Genomic DNA, 18,767 nt, shown 5'->3' with positions numbered 1-18,767 from the left:
CTACAAAATCACTGCATGTTTAATCTGTTGTAAGTAATATAGTATCATTCTGAATATGATGTTTCATTGCTTCATAACAGTGCCTCTGTACACATTGATACTGGGGTTCAGCAAAGAACAAAAGTCAAACACTACTACTTCAACCTGCATCAGCCATCATAATCTGTTTCGTAACAAAAGAATGTGTGTGTGAGTTCCATTTGCATGAGTGTGTATGTGTGAGTTTGCCATCTAATTCTGACAAAGGCCTTACTGGCCAAAAGCTTTATTTGTGATAGGCTTTTTGTTGTACCTATCTGCTACTCAGCATCTCCGCTGTATTGTGAGTAGCAACTTTCCTTTTCACAATATTGTTACATTCCATCCTGGATTTTCTCTTGTTTGATTATTTCATGTGAAAATATAAATGACTGAAGATATCAGCACAGTATTTTGGTTGACAGTTTTATACTGAAAAAGTTTTAGCAGTCACTCAACACTCACAATGTTGCCTCATATTAAGCATCCCATTACTTTTTATTCTGTTCTCTTCTTTTCTAGTTTTGGTGAGAATGTAATTATTCTTTACCAATAACTTGATGTTGCATTCTGGGGAACTATCATACTTGGTCCCAACATGGTGGTTAGATTGTCTTCTGTTCTATGCTGAGAGTGCAGTCCTTAAGGAATTCACAACATCTAAATTTTTAAATGAAAGAATGCAGCACTAAGTAAGTTTTCAAAACATGATTTTATTGCATCATTCCTGTAAAATACAGCAACTGTTATTTCTTACTATCTTTTATAAAAATGACCATTTCATTACTGAAAATCCGATTTCTAATTATCTGAGGAATCTAGACCTTAATACTAAAGTCTTTACTTTGAGAATCTGATTCCTTACATTTAAAAACATGTAACTACATGTTGCAGGTGGTCATTACATTATACTAAATAAAATATGTTAACTATCTTTACAAGTCACATTGGCTTTATGTTTAAGTTGGAACCACAGTATTAAAAGACATTCTGCAAATATTTCTGCTTATCTTCCACTTCATTTAGCACATAAGTTACACACAGTTATTTCACTGACACTATCTCTTACATTAAAACTTAAAAGTCTTTGCTCACTTACATTTCACTTGCACTGATTATTTAGTACACAGATGTGCAGTCAAATCATACAGCTAGTCACCCGCTGCCAATCGTATCACTTAGGACTCATGTCAAACAAAGACAACTTCTAGACATACAATGCAAAACATTAACACCTTCAGTTTTGTTAATCACTCTCATGCAAATAACAGTCTTGAATGCTGAAATCATATCAGTGGTTAACTATTGCTCTCTTGCACATTGCTAATTCATCATCAGCGCTGAATTTATAGGAACATTATTAAACAAATAATAAAATTAGGAGGTACCCAACACACCAAATCACTACAAAGCATTCATTGACATTGCACTAATTAAAAGTTAAATATGATACATAACTATTTTTTTTTGCAGCCCTCATCATTATGTAAGCAAAATGTGCAAGACACATTTCAAGTAAATTAGCCTCAATTCCCATTGACTAGCTACATAATTTTAACCAACAAAATCTATATTATCTTAACAATGGAAAAGGAATTTTATATATATCACAGCGGCTATTATTTTACAAAGAGTCCTCTTTGTGGTTTTCTCTTGTATAATGCTAAAGAAAAACACATAAAGTAGATGTAATTACTATTGCACAGCCTGAAGCAAAGGTCTGGATGTTTATCTGCTAACTGCAGTTGGCAAGATTTTTATTTTTTTGGAAACACCAGAGCGTGTGCTTCCCTGAGTGATTTTTTCCCCCATCTTGAAAGATATGTACCATGATTATAGCACTGCTTGCATTTCTTTATGAACTTGATTTGAGAACAGGTAAAGAATATTTTTTTTTCACTAGAAAGGAGCCCAAGCTCCTGTTTTCTCAGTTTTTATCCCATCTCCTAGCCATTGATGTTCAAAATTATGTAATCTGTATGTACATCTTATAAAGATATCTTAAATTGTGTTAACAGCCCATGTTCTGGGTATGATTCAATGATCAACTGTCATGATATTATTGACAGACAACGAAGAATAATGTCATTCTCTATACTGGTATACATATACACAAAGCCTCGGTGGTTGCAGTTTCTAGATCATAAACGACTGAAATTGGATAGATATTGCTTCTTAAAAGAATTTCCTGTCACCATATATAAAAATAATTTATGGAAAAGAAGGTACTTTGAATTTTGTTCATAACTGCAGAATATTTCAACAAAGAGAAAAAGTCAGTCATCAGCTGCACAAGATAATCTTCATTTGTTTCAATTGACCAAATGAAGGTTTTCTTTTGCAGCTGATGACTGACTTTTTATCTTTATTGTGGTATTTTGGAGTTAAGGTCGCAGAGCATGCAGCTAATAGTAGTTCCCAGATCACATGCAACCACTGTCAGCTCAGCCTTCTTCATGAACTAGGCAGCTGCCAAAATTGGGAAGGGGAGAACGTGCTTAGTTTTAGGTTGAAATCTTTAACATTTTAACAAATTGAGTTTTCTCCATATTAGCATTTGTGGCTCTTGCCCAGCATAATATAAAAGCATTACTCTTGTGACACTGCTTGACATTGCCGCTATGTCACATCACCCTAACAGAAACCATTATTCCCAAGTGCATCTGCAGAAACTTCTATGGGGAAGGGAGAGAGGGGGCGGGTTGGGGGGGGGGGGTGTAGGGCAGGGAGGCTCTGAACTCGCCTGCCCATTTATGACATAAATAAGTTGGTCAGTTTCAAGACATGTTATGCAAGAAGAACTAAATTCTATAGGTGGGACAAATGATTCATCATACCACTAACAATTTATGGTTATCCACTCACTCGGAGGTTTCTACAATGAATAAAAAGTCTGTACTCTAGATTCCAGGGAGTGAGATGCAAGTGCCCCCTTCTGTACCCCTTGTGAACAGCTACGAAAAACCAGATGATGACGTACATGTAAGGTGAGGTGGCATATGGACATTTCCTCCTATTACCTCCCTTCTTAATTCTGACAAGTTATTAACTTTTTATTGTCCTCCTGTTCCTCTTTTTGTATAAGTATATCTAAAAACTTGTTACTATAGGAACTTTGGGCAAGGGAGGGCAGCTACACTCCCAGAAAGAGATTTTCATCAATTGAATATGTATCTTGCCCAAACAAACACACAGACATATCAGTCCAGTGCAGGTTAAAGAAAGAAAGAAAGAAAGAAAGAAAGAAAGAAAGAACATGTAATGGATATTGACTGGTAGCAAATGTACTTTGTGCATCAGAAAACTAACATGAGCTGCCTTCCACCCCTCTCCCCTTTCCCTTCTCCATCCCTCTACAGCTCAGACCCTGTGTTCATTCTTGTTATTGAATACATTATAATTGTTGTGTTATACAGCATTTAGGTATGTTTATTTAGGAGAAAGGGGTAAGACTGGGTTTCTTTTTTAAGAGGTGGGGGTGGGTGCGGGCAGTGGATACCCCAAATACCTTAGTCATCAATGATGCCAAAATGAAATTATTTGGTATTTCATGGGGGGGATCCTGGGACTGGAGGAATAGGCAGAATGCCTTGTATTTGATTCCAGCACCATCGGTGTGGAATTACCAACTTTGAACATGTAGTTCAGAAGTATACACTACTATAAGATGTATAAAATGTAGTCACAAAACAAGATTTGTTTAAACTCGAGCAGGTCATGGAATGACACATTTTCAGAACTTTTGTTCACAAACCTTTGACTGCTATTCATGAATCGTTCTCCACCTGCAGAGCCACAGGAGCTGCTATGAAAGACTTTTCAGCGCTAAATCATGGGTCATCAGGTGAGGTAATTCGTTACCTTTACTTTGTCGTCGATGAAGAGGCGTACGACATTAAACAAATCTGGTTTGATACAGTGCTCAACAAAATAACGGAAAATTATTTCTAGTTTCTAATTCCCAAATTTTTACAAGAAGCAAGTGATGGATATCCAGAGGAAAACCTGTCAAAATTTCGTAATTCAGTTTTTTCCTCGCGCCTTCAGGAGAAAGATATGTGCAGTACTAGTACAAATTAAGTTCATTGTAGGTCTAATATCGCTGGCCCTGGGTTCAGTTGGAATGGGTGTTACTGTTAAAAGTGATATTTATGAACTACCAATGGAATTTTTGTTTGTTAAAATTGGTTTTTAAGGGAACGCAATAAAATGAAACAAATTTTGTGAAAAATTAGTTTTATTTATAAAACTACGCGCCTCCTGGACGGCATCTGGAAGAATTGGAAGTCTGGGATGGAGGCACGCGTACTCCGGCATCCAGGCCCGTGCTTCGAGAGCGTGCGCGGAAAGGACTCGAGTGGGGGCGAGGGGCGGCCGCTCGCCGCTCACCGCTTGTTGCGGCCCTTCATGGTGAACCGCCGCCAGAAGCTCGTCTTCTTCGCCGCCTCAGGCTCGGGCTCCGGCTCGTAGCCCTCGCCGACGTCATCGTCGTCGTCATCCGCGTAGCCGCAGTCCGCCAGCCGCCCGCCAGGTGACTCGCGCGTCGGCGAGCCGTGGCCGGAGTCCTCGTCGTCGTTGACGACGCGGCCGCCAGGGGCGCTGCCGGCGCGCAGCATGTCCAGGAAGTTGGGCTCTGCGGCGGCCTTCTTCCCGGGCCGCTTCTGCGGGGCGCCGAAGCTCAAGCTCTGGATGTTGATCTCGGCCTTCAGCTGTTCGGGCGAGATGTCCTCCACGCGGAACTCGTTCGGGTCCTACGGATAGCGAAAGGGAAGGCTCATTTATTTTTCGACCGTAGAGCACCTGGCTGCAGCATTTTGTTAACAGTGACCCCAGTAACGTATTAAAAAATACGTATTATTTATTTATAATTTATTATAAACAAAATATAATTATTATTTCTTTATAAAAATATTTATAAATAATACTTATAAATAGCCAGTAAGATACTGATGAAATTGCAAAAATGTGTAGATATTGGCAACTGTGCTACATTTTCAGAAATGTTACATAATGCCTTTTATAAACGGAAAGAACTCTATAGTATCCGATTACAAAAGAAATAATGAAGCGATATGGTTGGTTGGTTGGGTTTTTTGGGGGAAGAGACCAAACAGCGAGGTCATCGGTCTCATCGGATTAGGGAAGGAAGTCGGCCGTGCCCTTTCAGAGGAACCATCCCAGCATTTGCCTGGAGCGATTTAGGGAAATCACGGAAAACCTAAATCAGGATGGCCGGACGCGGGATTGAACCGTCGTCCTCCCGAATGCGAGTCCAGTGTGCGAACCACTGCGCCAACTCGCTCGGTAAGCGATATGGAACAGGGCATTGACATACAGTACAATAAGTGACAGGGAACGCGAAGGGATAGGTTCTGGGAAGTTCTTCCCATTTGTAAAGGAAATCATATACTAGAGCATAGTGCCACCCATTGTAGGGTAATTGTTCCCGTTTTCAGATTGCCTAACAAGTAGGCGTGACAACATGCGTCGAACCAAGTTCAAGAGTAACGCTTCTAGGGTGGCGACAAGTCGGTGTGGCCCATACGAAAGTGTAATATAAATGCTGGGGGAATTTTAGTGGGAACATTCGGAAGGAATGCGACGCAGTTCTCACGAAGCCATGTTGGGTAAATTTGGAGAACCTCTCTACTATTTGAAGAAGACTGTGCCACCATTATGCTGCCATAATCGTAAATTTCACTTGGGGACCACGAAAGTAAGATGAGGGCTATTAGTGTGCGTACAAAGGAATGCAGAAGACAATCTTTCACTTGCACGACACGGAACAGCATGGAAAATCAGTAATACGGTATTACTATAACTTACTCCTTCCCTATCACTTATTGTACTATATGTTAATGCCCCATTCCATATCGCTTCATTATTTGTTTTGTAATCGGATGCTATAGAGTTCTTTCTGTTTATAAACGGCATTGTCTTACATTTCTGAAGATGTAGCTCAGTTGCCAACGCTTTGTTCAGTGGTTTGTGGAGAATGTACAGGGTGTTTGAAAAATGCTTTTACAAACTTTGGAAACACGTTCATTACCCCAAAACAAGGAAAAAATTCATATAAATAATGTATGTCCGAAAATAATTCCTTTCTTAGTAACTAATGAAAGTTGACATTTAACGGCTTTCCAGGTACAACGCAACCACTTCACTTATCTTGTGTTCTGGATGGCGGCCTGTTACCAGGAAGACTTGTTTACAACTGTCCGTCGTCTGTCTTTAACGTGTCCGTTGTGTACTTGTACTACAGGTAGCGAGTTCACTGAGAGTGCTCCGTTCAAAATGGCGGGATATTCATTTTGTGAACAGGCTGACATGATTTTTATACACCGAAACGCCAAAGAAACTGGTATAGGGATGCATATTTAAATACGGAGATATGTAAACAGGCAGACGGCGCTGCAGTCGGCAACGCCTCTATAAGACAACAATGTTCGCATTTAAAGACAACAAGCGCCTGGCGGCGTTGTTAGATCGGTTACGGCTGTTACAGTGGCAGGTTATCAAGATTTAAGTGAGTCTGAACGTGGTGTTATAGTCGGCGCACGAGTGATGGGACACAGCGTCTCCGAGGTAGCGATGGAGTGGGGGATTTTGCCGAACGACCAATTCACGAGTGTGCCGTGAATATCAGGAATGCGGTAAAACATCAAATCTCCGACATCGCCGCGGCCGTAAAAGCCTGCAAGAACGGGACCAACGATGACTGGAGAGAATCGTTCAACGCGACAGAAGGCAACTCTTCCGCAAATTGCTGCAGATTTCAGTTCTGGGTCATCAACAAGTGTCAGCGAGCGAATTATTCAACGAAACATCATCGATAAAGGCTCTCGGAGCCGAAGGCCCACTCTTGTACCCTTGACGACTACTTGACGACTGGACGACACAAAGCCTTACGCCGCGCCTGGGCCCATCAACATCGACATTGCGCTGTTGATGACTAGAAACATGTTGCCTGGTCGGACGAGTCTCGTTTCAGATTTTATCAAGCGGATGGACGTGTACGCGTATGGAGACAACCTCATGAATCCATGGACCCTGCATGTCAGCAGGGGACTGTTCAAGCTGGTGGAGGCTCTGTAATGGTGTGGGGGCGTGTCCATTTGGAGTGCTACGTCTAGATACGACTCTGGTAGGTGACACGTACGTAAGCAACCTGTCTGATCACCTGCATCCATTAATGTCCATTGTGCATTCTGACGAGCTTGGGCAATTCCAGCAGGACGATGCGATACCCCACACGACCAGAACTGCTACAGAGTGTCTCCAGGAACACTCTTCTGAGTTTAAACACTTCCGCTGGCTACCAAGCTCCTCAGACATGAACGTTATTGAGGACATCTGGGTTGCCTTGCAACGTGTTGTTCAGAAGAGATCTCCACCACCCCGCACTCTTACTGATTTATGGACAACCCTGCATGATTCATGGTGTCAATTCCCTCCAACACTACTCAGAAATTAGAAGAGTTCATGTCACGTCGTGTTGCGGCACTTCTGGGTGTCTCCGGAGACCCTACACGATATTAGGCAAGTGTACCAGTTTCTTTTTCTCTTCGGTGTATATGGCCACGCGAACTGCAATGGACACGAAGCTGCGCGGTTGTATCAGACGGCGTTTGCAGACCGAGGACAGGTGATCCGTCCAACTTTTGCTGCTGTGTATCGTCACATTGCTGATACGGGATCCCTGGAACCACAGACTATACCCGAGGAAGAGCCTGACAGGTTAGCCGAGCGGTCTAGCGCACGGCTTTCCGCATGGGAAGGAGCGCCTGGTCCCCGGCACAAATCCGCCCGGCGGACTAGTGCCGAGGTTCGGTGAACCGACCAGCCTGTGGATGGTTTTTAGGCGATTTTCTATCTGCCTCGGCGAATGCGGGCTGGTTCCCCTTATTCCGCCTCAGCTACACTATGTCGGCGATTGCTGCGCAAAGAAGTACTCCACGTACGCATACACCACCATTACTCCGCCACGCAAACATAGGGGTTACACTCGTCTGGTGTGAGACGTTCCCTGAGGGGGGGGGGGGGGGGGGGGCACCGGGTGCCGAACCGCACAATAACCCTGAAAGAGTGGTTCGGTGTGGGGCGGCAGAGGGGTGAAGTGGACTGCGGTAGTCCAAATGGTTCAAATGGCTCTGAGCATTATGGGACTTAACATCTACGGTCATCAGTCCCCTAGAACTTAGAACTACTTAAACCTAACTAACCTAAGGACATCACACAACACCTGCGGTAGTCGTCGTGGGGTTGTGAACCACTGCTGCTGCGGCGGGAACGGAGCCTCTGCATCGTTTCTAGGTCCCCGGTTAACACACAATACAATACAATAGCCGAGGAAGACCACGCGTTGCTCGTACGCCTGACCAGGAAGAGCACGTTCTGCGAACTATCGAAGAAGGGCGAGGTTACCAGCGCAAAACAAGTGATCGTGGCATGTGGTAGTGTATAATCTGAATCCCACATTACCTATCTGGGTGCGTTGTACCCCTTAAAAGTGAACCTGGGCACGAACAAAAAAATACGTATTGGACTATTTTGGCCCCTCTACACACCTGCCAAGTGTCATCAAGATCGTTTATTGACACTTGGAAATGTTCCGTTGGAGGGCGATTGTTAACGTCGCTTGTCGCAACTCTTAGCTGTGTTTCGCATCGAGTCGTGTATTACAGAGGCACTATAACGTAGTTGTTTAGGTGAGACTGTTTTGAACTATGCTTGCGTAAGGTACCGATGGAGGTTGGGCCTGAACTAACACGTTTACGATCCCGCAAACCTCGGCCAACAATTGCACTACTGCACTTTCCGAATGCTTTGTGTACTGCGCTGTGTTTTGCTTTGTGTTGTGAGACGCTCGGTGTTTTCTTATTGTGCAAAGAGCGGATCTAATCCTGGCCCATGACAGGGTTCTAGTACGACGCTCACAAAACCTGACGGCCTCAACAGATCACGGACACAGGCTGTCACTGCCAGCCCGCGAAAGGGAGGCGCTGCTTCTTCCCCGGTCCGCATCTCACCCCTCGGACAGTTTAAGGTCTCGTTTGTTTACGATCACGATCGACTGTCACCTGATAGTGTCCACGATCTACGAGTTCATGTTCTTTTGGTTATCATTTATCACGGTACGTGTTAGCTTTGATTTTTTAATTAAAGTCATGTTTCCAGCACGATCAGAAACATGAAGAAGCAGCCGGCCGTTGTGGGCGAGCGGTTCTAGACCCTTCAGTCCGGAAGCGCCCTATTGCTACGGTCGCAGGTTCAAATCCTGCCTCGTGCATGGATGTGTGTCATGTCCTTAGGTTAGTTAGTTTTAAATAGTTCTAAGTCTAGGGGACTGATGACCTCAGATGTTAAGTCCCATAGTGCTCAGAACCATTTGAATTTTTGAAGAAGCTGAATGGAGCAAAAATTGGAAACGAACTATTGAATGAAAGGAAGGAAGATGCCTTTCAAATTAAAATATTTGGCGAACGTTTTTCTAAAGCTATTCGCTCAGTGGTAGTAGCAGCAGTAGTAGTTGTGGTAACATGAACAGTGAAGGTGAACTATTAACCCCGTCTAATGAAGTCGTTGGCGGCGGCGAGATGTGTTGCGACAATGAAGATAGAGCTGCAGAAGTGAAAGCGTCACTGTTGTTGTTGCTGATGCTGAAAAGTCATTATACAAGGCGTCGTGTGAGCGAAGCCTAGAGCTTCCAGCGTTTGGAAGCGAGGAAGTGAAGGTCTGACGTTGACAAGGAAAGTAGCGAAGATTATCGTGAACGTGTTTCTTCTTATTTTTTATTTTTTTATTTTATTTTATTTTTTTGTGGGGGGGGGGGGGGGGGGAGGGGGAATGGCGAAAACTGTGCGGCTTAGTGCGCCGCCGTCTGTAAATTTTCAACCTTGAATGTAATCGTTTGCTGTATCTATGCTGAACTGACCAATAGATGCCACCTGCGCACCCGCCAGTATAAAAGAAGGCAGGGAGTACGGTGTTGTCAGTAGAGAAACACTAACAGTAGAGTTGATCGTTCAGCAGATCCCCATCAGGAACACTTCAGGCCCTTCTAAAGCTGCCCTATTCTACTGTTGGTGATGTGACTGTGAAGAGGAAACGAGAAGGAACTACCACAGCTAAACCGAGACGAGCCTTTGGGCATTGGGGAAGGTGGTTGTAAAAAGTCACGTGGAGTCAGCGGAAGGAATCACTCGTGAGCTCCAAAGTACTACCAGCACTCCAGATAGCACGGTGGCTGTGCTTAGGGATTTAAAAAGAATAGGGTGCAATGGCCGAACAGCTCCTCAAAAGCCACACATTTCTGTAGGCGAGTCTAAGCGACGATTGAGGTGGCGGACAGAGTGACGCCACTGAGCAATGTATGACTCAAAATGAGTTATTTGGAGTAATGAATCACGCTATACTCTGTAGCAATCCCCCGGGAGGGTTTTGGTTTTGCGAATGCTTGGAGAATGTTACGTGCCATCATGTGAAGTGCCAACAGTGAAGTACAGATGAGGTGGTGTTACGGTAAGGGGGGGGGGGGGGGGGGGTCCACTGTTAGAGTTTGACTCTCTTATTGCGCATAAGAAAACGGTAAATGCAGAAGGATATGAACACATTTTAAATCATTGTGTTCCCCGTACAGCAGCGGAACAGTTGGGAGACGATGACTGATTAAGACAATAACTTTCCTGAAATGGACTGATCTGCCCACACTCCCGATATGAACCCAATGGAACACCTTCGTTCCAGAACCCAAAACGTCCAACATTATCACCTTCTCTGGTTTTGGCTGCTGAGACACTAAGACACGTCATCGAAAGTGTCCCCAGCAGAGTTCAAGCCCCCATAAACGTCCACTATTGGTGTCCGGTTACTTTTGAACAGATAGTGTACGCGTTGCTTCAATTGGATATAGTATACCTGAAGTAATTTGTGAACTGTCTTCCTCGCCTAGTTGAGGCCATTATCATAGCTAGATACGGTGTTATCCGGTATTATCGATATATCTTCTGGGATGACTAATTGTTTGTCCAGAGTATGGAAGAATTGCCTATGTTATACCGTCTCTTAATTCGTACTACTACCATTAAATTCGTACCTCTTGCACCATCCGATATTTAGGGTGTTCGGCGCAAACTACAAGCTTCCTGGAGCCAGATTGTCAACCATAAGTTCTGTGCATTTAGAAATAAATCGTGTGAAGACAACGTTGATTTTGTTGTAGTTTTCTCCTAATTTTTTGTGTACGTGGCGAAAAGAATTACTGTTATAAGTGGCAAAGTAATGTTTTGTTTATGAGTTAATAAACATTTGAAGACATGATGTTCTGTTTATGGATGCGGACATAAGAAAACCTCCGTTCGACTTTGCAGAAAGAAACCCTGTACCACATAATGCAGAACGTGCTATGGCGGGCAAAAAGTCGGCGGAAGATGTCCATCCAAGAAATATCAGCACATCCGAGTTCCAAGCAGAACTTCAACGTCCAACCAAGGAGCCTGCGAGTTGACCAGTAGCCTACGCAAAAAAAGTAAAACGAAGCAAAGGAGAAGAAATACACTCCTGGAAATGGAAAAAAGAACACATTGACACCGGTGTGTCAGACCCACCATACTTGCTCCGGACACTGCGAGAGGGCTGTACAAGCAATGATAACACGCACGGCACAGCGGACACACCAGGAACCGCGGTGTTGGCCGTCGAATGGCGCTAGCTGCGCAGCATTTGTGCACCGCCGCCGTCAGTGTCAGCCAGTTTGCCGTGGCATACGGAGCTCCATCGCAGTCTTTAACACTGGTAGCATGCCGCGACAGCGTGGACGTGAACCGTATGTGCAGTTGACGGACTTTGAGCGAGGGCGTATAGTGGGCATGCGGGAGGCCGGGTGGACGTACCGCCGAATTGCTCAACACGTGGGGCGTGAGGTCTCCACAGTACATCGATGTTGTCGCCAGTGGTCGGCGGAAGGTGCACGTGCCCGTCGACCTGGGACCGGACCGCAGCGACGCACGGATGCACGCCAAGACCGTAGGATCCTACGCAGTGCCGTAGGGGACCGCACCGCCACTTCCCAGCAAATTAGGGACACTGTTGCTCCTGGGGTATCGGCGAGGACCATTCGCAACCGTCTCCATGAAGCTGGGCTACGGTCCCGCACACCGTTAGGCCGTCTTCCGCTCACGCCCCAACATCGTGCAGCCCGCCTCCAGTGGTGTCGCGACAGGCGTGAATGGAGGGACGAATGGAGACGTGTCGTCTTCAGCGATGAGAGTCGCTTCTGCCTTGGTGCCAATGATGGTCGTATGCGTGTTTGGCGCCGTGCAGGTGAGCGCCACAATCAGGACTGCATACGACCGAGGCACACAGGGCCAACACCCGGCATCATGGTGTGGGGAGCGATCTCCTACACTGGCCGTACACCACTGGTGATCGTCGAGGGGACACTGAATAGTGCACGGTACATCCAAACCGTCATCGAACCCATCGTTCTACCATTCCTAGACCGGCAAGGGAACTTGCTGTTCCAACAGGACAATGCACGTCCGTATGTATCCCGTGCCACCCAACGTGCTCTAGAAGGTGTAAGTCAACTACCCTGGCCAGCAAGATCTCCGGATCTGTCCCCCATTGAGCATGTTTGGGACTGGATGAAGCGTCGTCTCACGCGGTCTGCACATCCAGCACGAACGCTGGTCCAACTGAGGCGCCAGGTGGAAATGGCATGGCAAGCCGTTCCACAGGACTACATCCAGCATCTCTAGATCGTCTCCATGGGAGAACAGCAGCCTGCATTGCTGCGAAAGGTGGATATACACTGTACTAGTGCCGACATTGTGCATGCTCTGTTGCCTGTGTCTATGTGCCTGTGGTTCTGTCAGTGTGATCATGTGATGTATCTGACCCCAGGAATGTGTCAATAAAGTTTCCCCTTCCTGGGACAATGAATTCACGGTGTTCTTATTTCAATTTCCAGGAGTGTATGTGAAAACATAGTGTTTTGGAGACTGCGCCTGTGTGAATTCCTAAGGGACCAAACTACCTAAACTAACTTACGCTAAGAACAACTCCCACACCCAAGCTCGAGGCAGGACTCGGACCTCCGGCGGGAGGGGCCGCGCAATCCGTGGCATGGCGCCTCAAACCGCGCGTCCACTCCTCGCGGCTTGGAGACTGCGGAGGAGCCACCACAGAAACTCATTCGTAACAAAGAGGAATATTACTGCGAGTTATGCGAGGGAGGTCGAATGGAACAAATGATCAGGTGCATGAAATGCAGAATGTAGATTTGTGGAAAGTGTGCAATTGTGGGGTGACATGTGAAAAATATACATTGTAATAGTTGCAAATAGGTATGTAAGAACTGAAACATGGAACGTTTCCTTGAACTTAGAGTAGCACATATTTTCAAGTTCAAGAGCAGTTTATAAACATGGCACAGTTTATGAACCCACTGGTACAATTAGGAAACCAGATTTCTAAAATGTACTACTTGTAAACGTCTAGAAAATTAATTGTATGGTGTTTATTTCACGCAGAATTTCCATTGTTTGAATGAGATACCAAGAACAACATCTTACAGATGAGGATGGCATTTTTAAACAATTTTATAACTTACGCTGAGGTGACAAAAGACATGCGATACCTTCTAATATCATGTCGGACCTCTTTTTTTGCCCGACGCAGTGCGGCATCTCGGCGTGGCATGGACTCAACAAGTCGATGTGAGAAATAGTGAGCCATGCTGCCTCTACAGCTGTCCATATTTGCGAAAGTCTTGGCAGTGCAGGAGTGTAGGCACCAACTGATATCTCGATTATGTCCCATAAATGTTCGATGGGATTCACGTCGGGCGATTTGTTGTTGTTGTGGTCTTCAGTCCTGAGACTGGTTTGATGCAGCTCTCCATGCTACTCTATCCTGTGCAAGCTTCTTCATCTCCCAGTACCTACTGCAGCCTACATCCTTCTGAATCTGCTTAGTGTATTCATCTCTTGGTCTTCCTCTACGATTTTTACCCTCCACGCTGCCCTCCAATACTCGGGCGATATGGCTGGACAAATCATCCGCTCGAAATGTCCAGAACTTTCTTAAAACCAGCCGGGAACAGTTGTGGCTCGATGGCATTACGCACTGTCGTCCACGAAAATTCCGCGGTTGTTTGGCTGCAAGTGCCCTCCAAGTAGCCGAAATAACCATTTACAGTCAGTGATCGGTTCAGTTGGACTAGAAGAACCAGCCAATTCCATGTAAACACAGGCCACACCATTACGAAGTCACCATCAGCCTGCACAGTGTCTTGTTGGCAACTTGGGCCCACGGCTTCGTGGTGTCAGCGCCACACTCGAACCCTACCGTCAGCTCTTACCAACTGAAATCGGGCGTCATGTGGCCAGGCCACGGTTTCCCAGTCGTCAGTAGTCCAACTGATACGGTCAGGAACCCAGGAGAAGCGCTGCGGGCGATGTGCTGTTACCAAACCAATGTGGATTATCCTTCCTGACCTTAAACTGCATCCAGAAACGAAGTGCAACGCCGTGGCCTGGCTACTGTGACAAACTGCTTACGCCATTTTTGAGTTACAAATCAGTGACGCCATGCTGTACATGGCCTACCTGTGGGAATGTCATCAACGATTTCAACGTTCACCGCAGTACCGCGAACATTTTGCCAACACTTTATCCGTTGCGATATCGTACGGTTATCAGAGGACGTTTCACTTACAGTGAATACTTTCGCTAGAAGTATCCATTTTGTTTCTCTTTCCTCATTAGAGTCTTCCATTTTCTTTTAGTTTCTTACACTATACACTTATTTCAATTTTTGTTTACATTTCACAACTCATACTGAATTTTTTTTTTCGAATTGTTACTAAAAGCTCTCTGTGCATAGCTTGTCACACATTTCAGTTGTACTTGTTTCTGTTCTTAAAGGATTTCGACTATGTGAAATACTGACCAGCTATTCACAATTACGTTTATCTGTTCAGGTATTGTTGTAACGATGTTGTGTTCATAAATAAATTTAAAAAAAAAAGGCATTCGCATCGGCCGTCTGCTGCCATAGCCAATTAACGCCAGATTTCGCCACACTGTCCTAACGGATACGTTCTTCGTACACCGCACATTGATTTTTCCGGTCATTTCACCCAGTGTCGCTTGTCTTTCAGCCCTGACAACTCTCCGCAACGCCCCTGCTCTCGGTCGTTAAGTGAAGGCCATCGGCCACTGCGTTGTCTGTGGTGGGAGGTAATGTCTGAAATTTGGTGTTCTGGGGACACTCTTGACACTGTGGATCTCGGTATATTGAATTCCCTTACGATTTCCGGGATGTAGTGTCACATGCGTTTAGCTCCAACCACCATTCACGCATTGAAAGTCTGTTAATTCCCATCGTGCGGGCATAATCACGTTGGAAACCTTTTCACCTGAAGCAGCTAAATGACAGATTCGCCAATGTTCCCTTTTATACCTTCTGTACGCGATACTCCTGCCACCTGCTTGTGTGCATATCGCTGCCCTGTAGCCACGCGGAGTGGCTGCGCGGTTTGAGGCTCTGTGTCACGGATTGCGCGGCCCTTCCCGCCGGAGATTAGACACCTCCCTCAGGCATGAGTGTGTGTGTTGTTCTTAGCACAAGTTCTAAAAAAAATGGCTCTGAGCACTATGCGACTTAACTTCTGAGGTCATCAGTCGCCTAGAACTTACAAGGGGAGGCCGCCAATTGTGAAATTCAGATTCGATTCATACTGCGCATAATAAAAGCTCATGCCCAGAGGTGTAATGTGGCAAAGCACCAAGATGCACTTCTCAGCCGTTGTCGAGAAAATCGACAGTTAAAAGAAACCGTTGCGGTGAAATACTCTCTACGATTAATGATTTTCTACAGCGTCATAGCGCAGCGGTAAGCGCTGGGGTTCGTAATCCGAAGGTCGCCGGATCGAATCTCGCGCCATGCAATATTTTTTTTATTATTAGTTTTTTACAATTCTTATATATAAACTATTAATGAATTGGTTATGCATATTGGTGAAGGCGGATCGCTCTCCAATTGTACCGCCTCCATTTTTCCGCTTGTTTAACAGGGTGTACCAAAGCTGTCCCGTCCGCACTGATTTTCGACGATGTTATAAGTTGCGCTAGGGACCGCATCTACCTTCTTTAGAAGTTAGCAGGCAACTACGCTGTTATGCGGCGGCTCGTTTCGGCCCATTCAACATCTGTCCTTCAAGTGTAACGAGCGAGTAACGGAGTTTATATTTCATACCTGCCACAGCGAGTTTGTGTTCGTGGGGTCTCTATTCTAATTCGAACGTTTGACTTACGCTATACGTATTCGTTTCTACGTCTTCCGTTAACTGTACGTGGTTAACATTATGAAGCCAATTAATAACATTTGTGAAATACAACTTTATTTGCGGAAAACATAATGATGTTCAAAGTCGCCAGTTTTTCCACGACAAACAACTTTCAACAACTTATTATATGCATCATTATTGCAACTGATTGCCGGGAATTATATATATATATATATATATATATATATATATATATATATATATATATATATATATATGAATTGCAAAAAACAAATACTAAAAAAAACTTGCATGGAGCGAGATTCGATCCGGCGACCTTCGGATTACGAACCCGAGCGCTTACCGCTGCACCACCACGCTGTAGAAAATTACTAATCGTAGAGAGTATTTCACCGCAACGGTTTCTTTTAACTGTCGATTTTCTCGACAACGGCTGAGAAGTGCATCTTGGTGCTTTGCCACATTACACCTCTGGCCATGAGCTTTTATTATGCGCAGTATGAATCGAATCTGAATTTCACAATTGGCGGCCTCCCCTTGTTAGAACTAATTAAACCTAACTAACGTAAGGACATGACACACATCCAAGCCCGAGGCAGGATTCGAACCTGCGACCGTAGCGGTCGCTCGGTTCCAAACTGCAGCGCCTAGAACCGCACGGCCACTCCGGCCGGCTGCACAAGTTCTAAGTGGGCTGCTTCTGTGTTGGTAGCACTGTGTAGCGCTTTGCATTGGATCTCTGACTGCGCTTTCTTTGTAAGAGACTCTGTGGCTGGTTGGACTCGTTGTTGGAAGTTAAACGGCAGTAATGGTGGGCAGTTGGAAGTTAGTCGCCAGCAGTGATGCAAGTACTGCTGGGCTGTTGGAGGTGAATAGCCAGCAATGATGGATGTTAAATGTGAGAAGCTAGCACTGATGGAGGGTAGAGGTCTGAAGTGTTAGCGTAGGCTAACGATCTGTACATGTTCGACTTGGAGATTGAATATTATTCGTGAGTGTATACCTTTGTACTAGACGCCAATGACGATTTATGTTCGTGTCTGAAATGGATGTCACATTATTAGGGTAAAAAATACATTATTTGGTTTGCAACAAAATCTTTCCTTTGCTAACCACATGCCTATTAGTAATTAGTGGCTTTAGTAGTTAGAATCTTTTATTTAGTTGGCAGTATTGACTGTACTGCAGTACTTCGCGTAATGAAGATTTTTGTGCTTAATGAAATGTATAGGTTATTGTTAGGATTTCTTTTTCGTCAGGGCCATTCTTTTGAATTAATTTTTTGTAGTCAGGTTATCCTTTTTTTCAGCAGACAGATTGCGTCGCGCTAGAATATTGTGGGTCAGTGTTGACGTGATAAGAATAACTAAAGAGAAAGTATGTTCACTTGCATTCAATTTCACTCAGCAGTTTAAGTAAAATATTTAATAAAGAAGTTTCAAAGTTAGTTTCATTTAGTTTAAGCAGTGTGTAAGTCTACGGACCGATGACCTCAGTGGTTCGGTCGCTTAGGAATTCACACACATTTGAACATTTTTTCGATGTCCCCTGACTTGTCACCTCAGCGTAATGTTTAGGGTGTAAAAAATAAAATCTCAAAAGTGATACAATTAACGCAAATATCCGCTACTTGTCACTGTGCAGGAAGGGGAAGGACTGCGCACCTCTACGAAAGCCTGCTGCAGGTCGCGCATGATCTTCTTGCGGATGGTCTTCTTCATGGAGAGGTGCCGCTCCAGGTGCTTCACGTCGCGCTCGGTGAGGGTGCGCGCGTTGTCGCGCCGGCTGTTGCGCTGCTTCTTCTTCTTGCCGCTGCCGCCGCCGCCGCCGCCGCCGCCCCCGCCGCCCCCCTTCTGCGGGGAGTCGTCCTCGCTGGTGGAGCCCACGGACACGGCGCTGTCGTTGCTGGCGTCGACGCGCATCTCCTGCAGCTTCTGCGCGACTGCGGCCGCCGGGTCGGGCTGCTGCGGCTGCGGCTCCCAGCCGTGGAAGCCGAAGATGTCGCGCAGGTGCGGGATGGAGCGCTCCGTCTGCTGGCGGGACATGCTGGCCTGCTGATGGTGCTGCTGCTGCTGCCCGGGGGCGGAGGCCGCGAGCTTCTGGCTGCCGGGTGCGGCGGGCGGGCTCTGCAACACCACACACCCACACATATACTTTCTGCAAAAACTTCTGACAATTATGACTAGGCTACACACTCAGAACTTTTGGAGGTAGCAGGGATAAAATACACTACTGCCCATTAAAACTCCTAAATCAACAAGAAATGCAGATGATAAACGGACATTCATTGGACAAATATACTATACTAGAACTGACATGAGATTACATTTTCACACAATTTGGGTGCATAGATTCTGAGAAATCAGTACCCAGAACAACCACCTCTGCCTGTAATAACGACCTTGATACGCCTGTGCACTGAGTCAAACAGAGCTTG

At 45.3% G+C, this 18,767-nt stretch overlaps 1 protein-coding gene across 5 annotated transcripts in view; it reads right to left on the bottom strand.

Moving 5' to 3' along the window:
* Positions 1-711: 711 nt before the first annotated feature.
* The window catches only part of LOC126476340 (uncharacterized), a 676,721-nt gene continuing 658,665 nt past the window's right edge, over positions 712-18,767 (bottom strand). For all 5 annotated transcript variants that reach the window (XM_050103534.1, XM_050103533.1, XM_050103535.1 and 2 more), the window contains 2 exons: positions 17,995-18,456; positions 712-4,769 (listed from right to left, as the gene is read on the bottom strand). In XM_050103534.1, the coding sequence (XP_049959491.1) occupies positions 4,404-4,769; positions 17,995-18,375 (747 nt within the window). In that variant the 5' untranslated portion in view covers positions 18,376-18,456 and the 3' untranslated portion in view covers positions 712-4,403. The remainder of the gene's footprint in view (positions 4,770-17,994; positions 18,457-18,767) is intronic.

Source organism: Schistocerca serialis, chromosome 1 (assembly GCF_023864345.2).
Source record: "Schistocerca serialis cubense isolate TAMUIC-IGC-003099 chromosome 1, iqSchSeri2.2, whole genome shotgun sequence".
NCBI classification, from domain to species: Eukaryota; Metazoa; Arthropoda; class Insecta; order Orthoptera; family Acrididae; genus Schistocerca; species Schistocerca serialis.
Note: the sequence above shows the minus strand (reverse complement) of the source record. Positions and strands in the feature narration are given on the sequence as shown.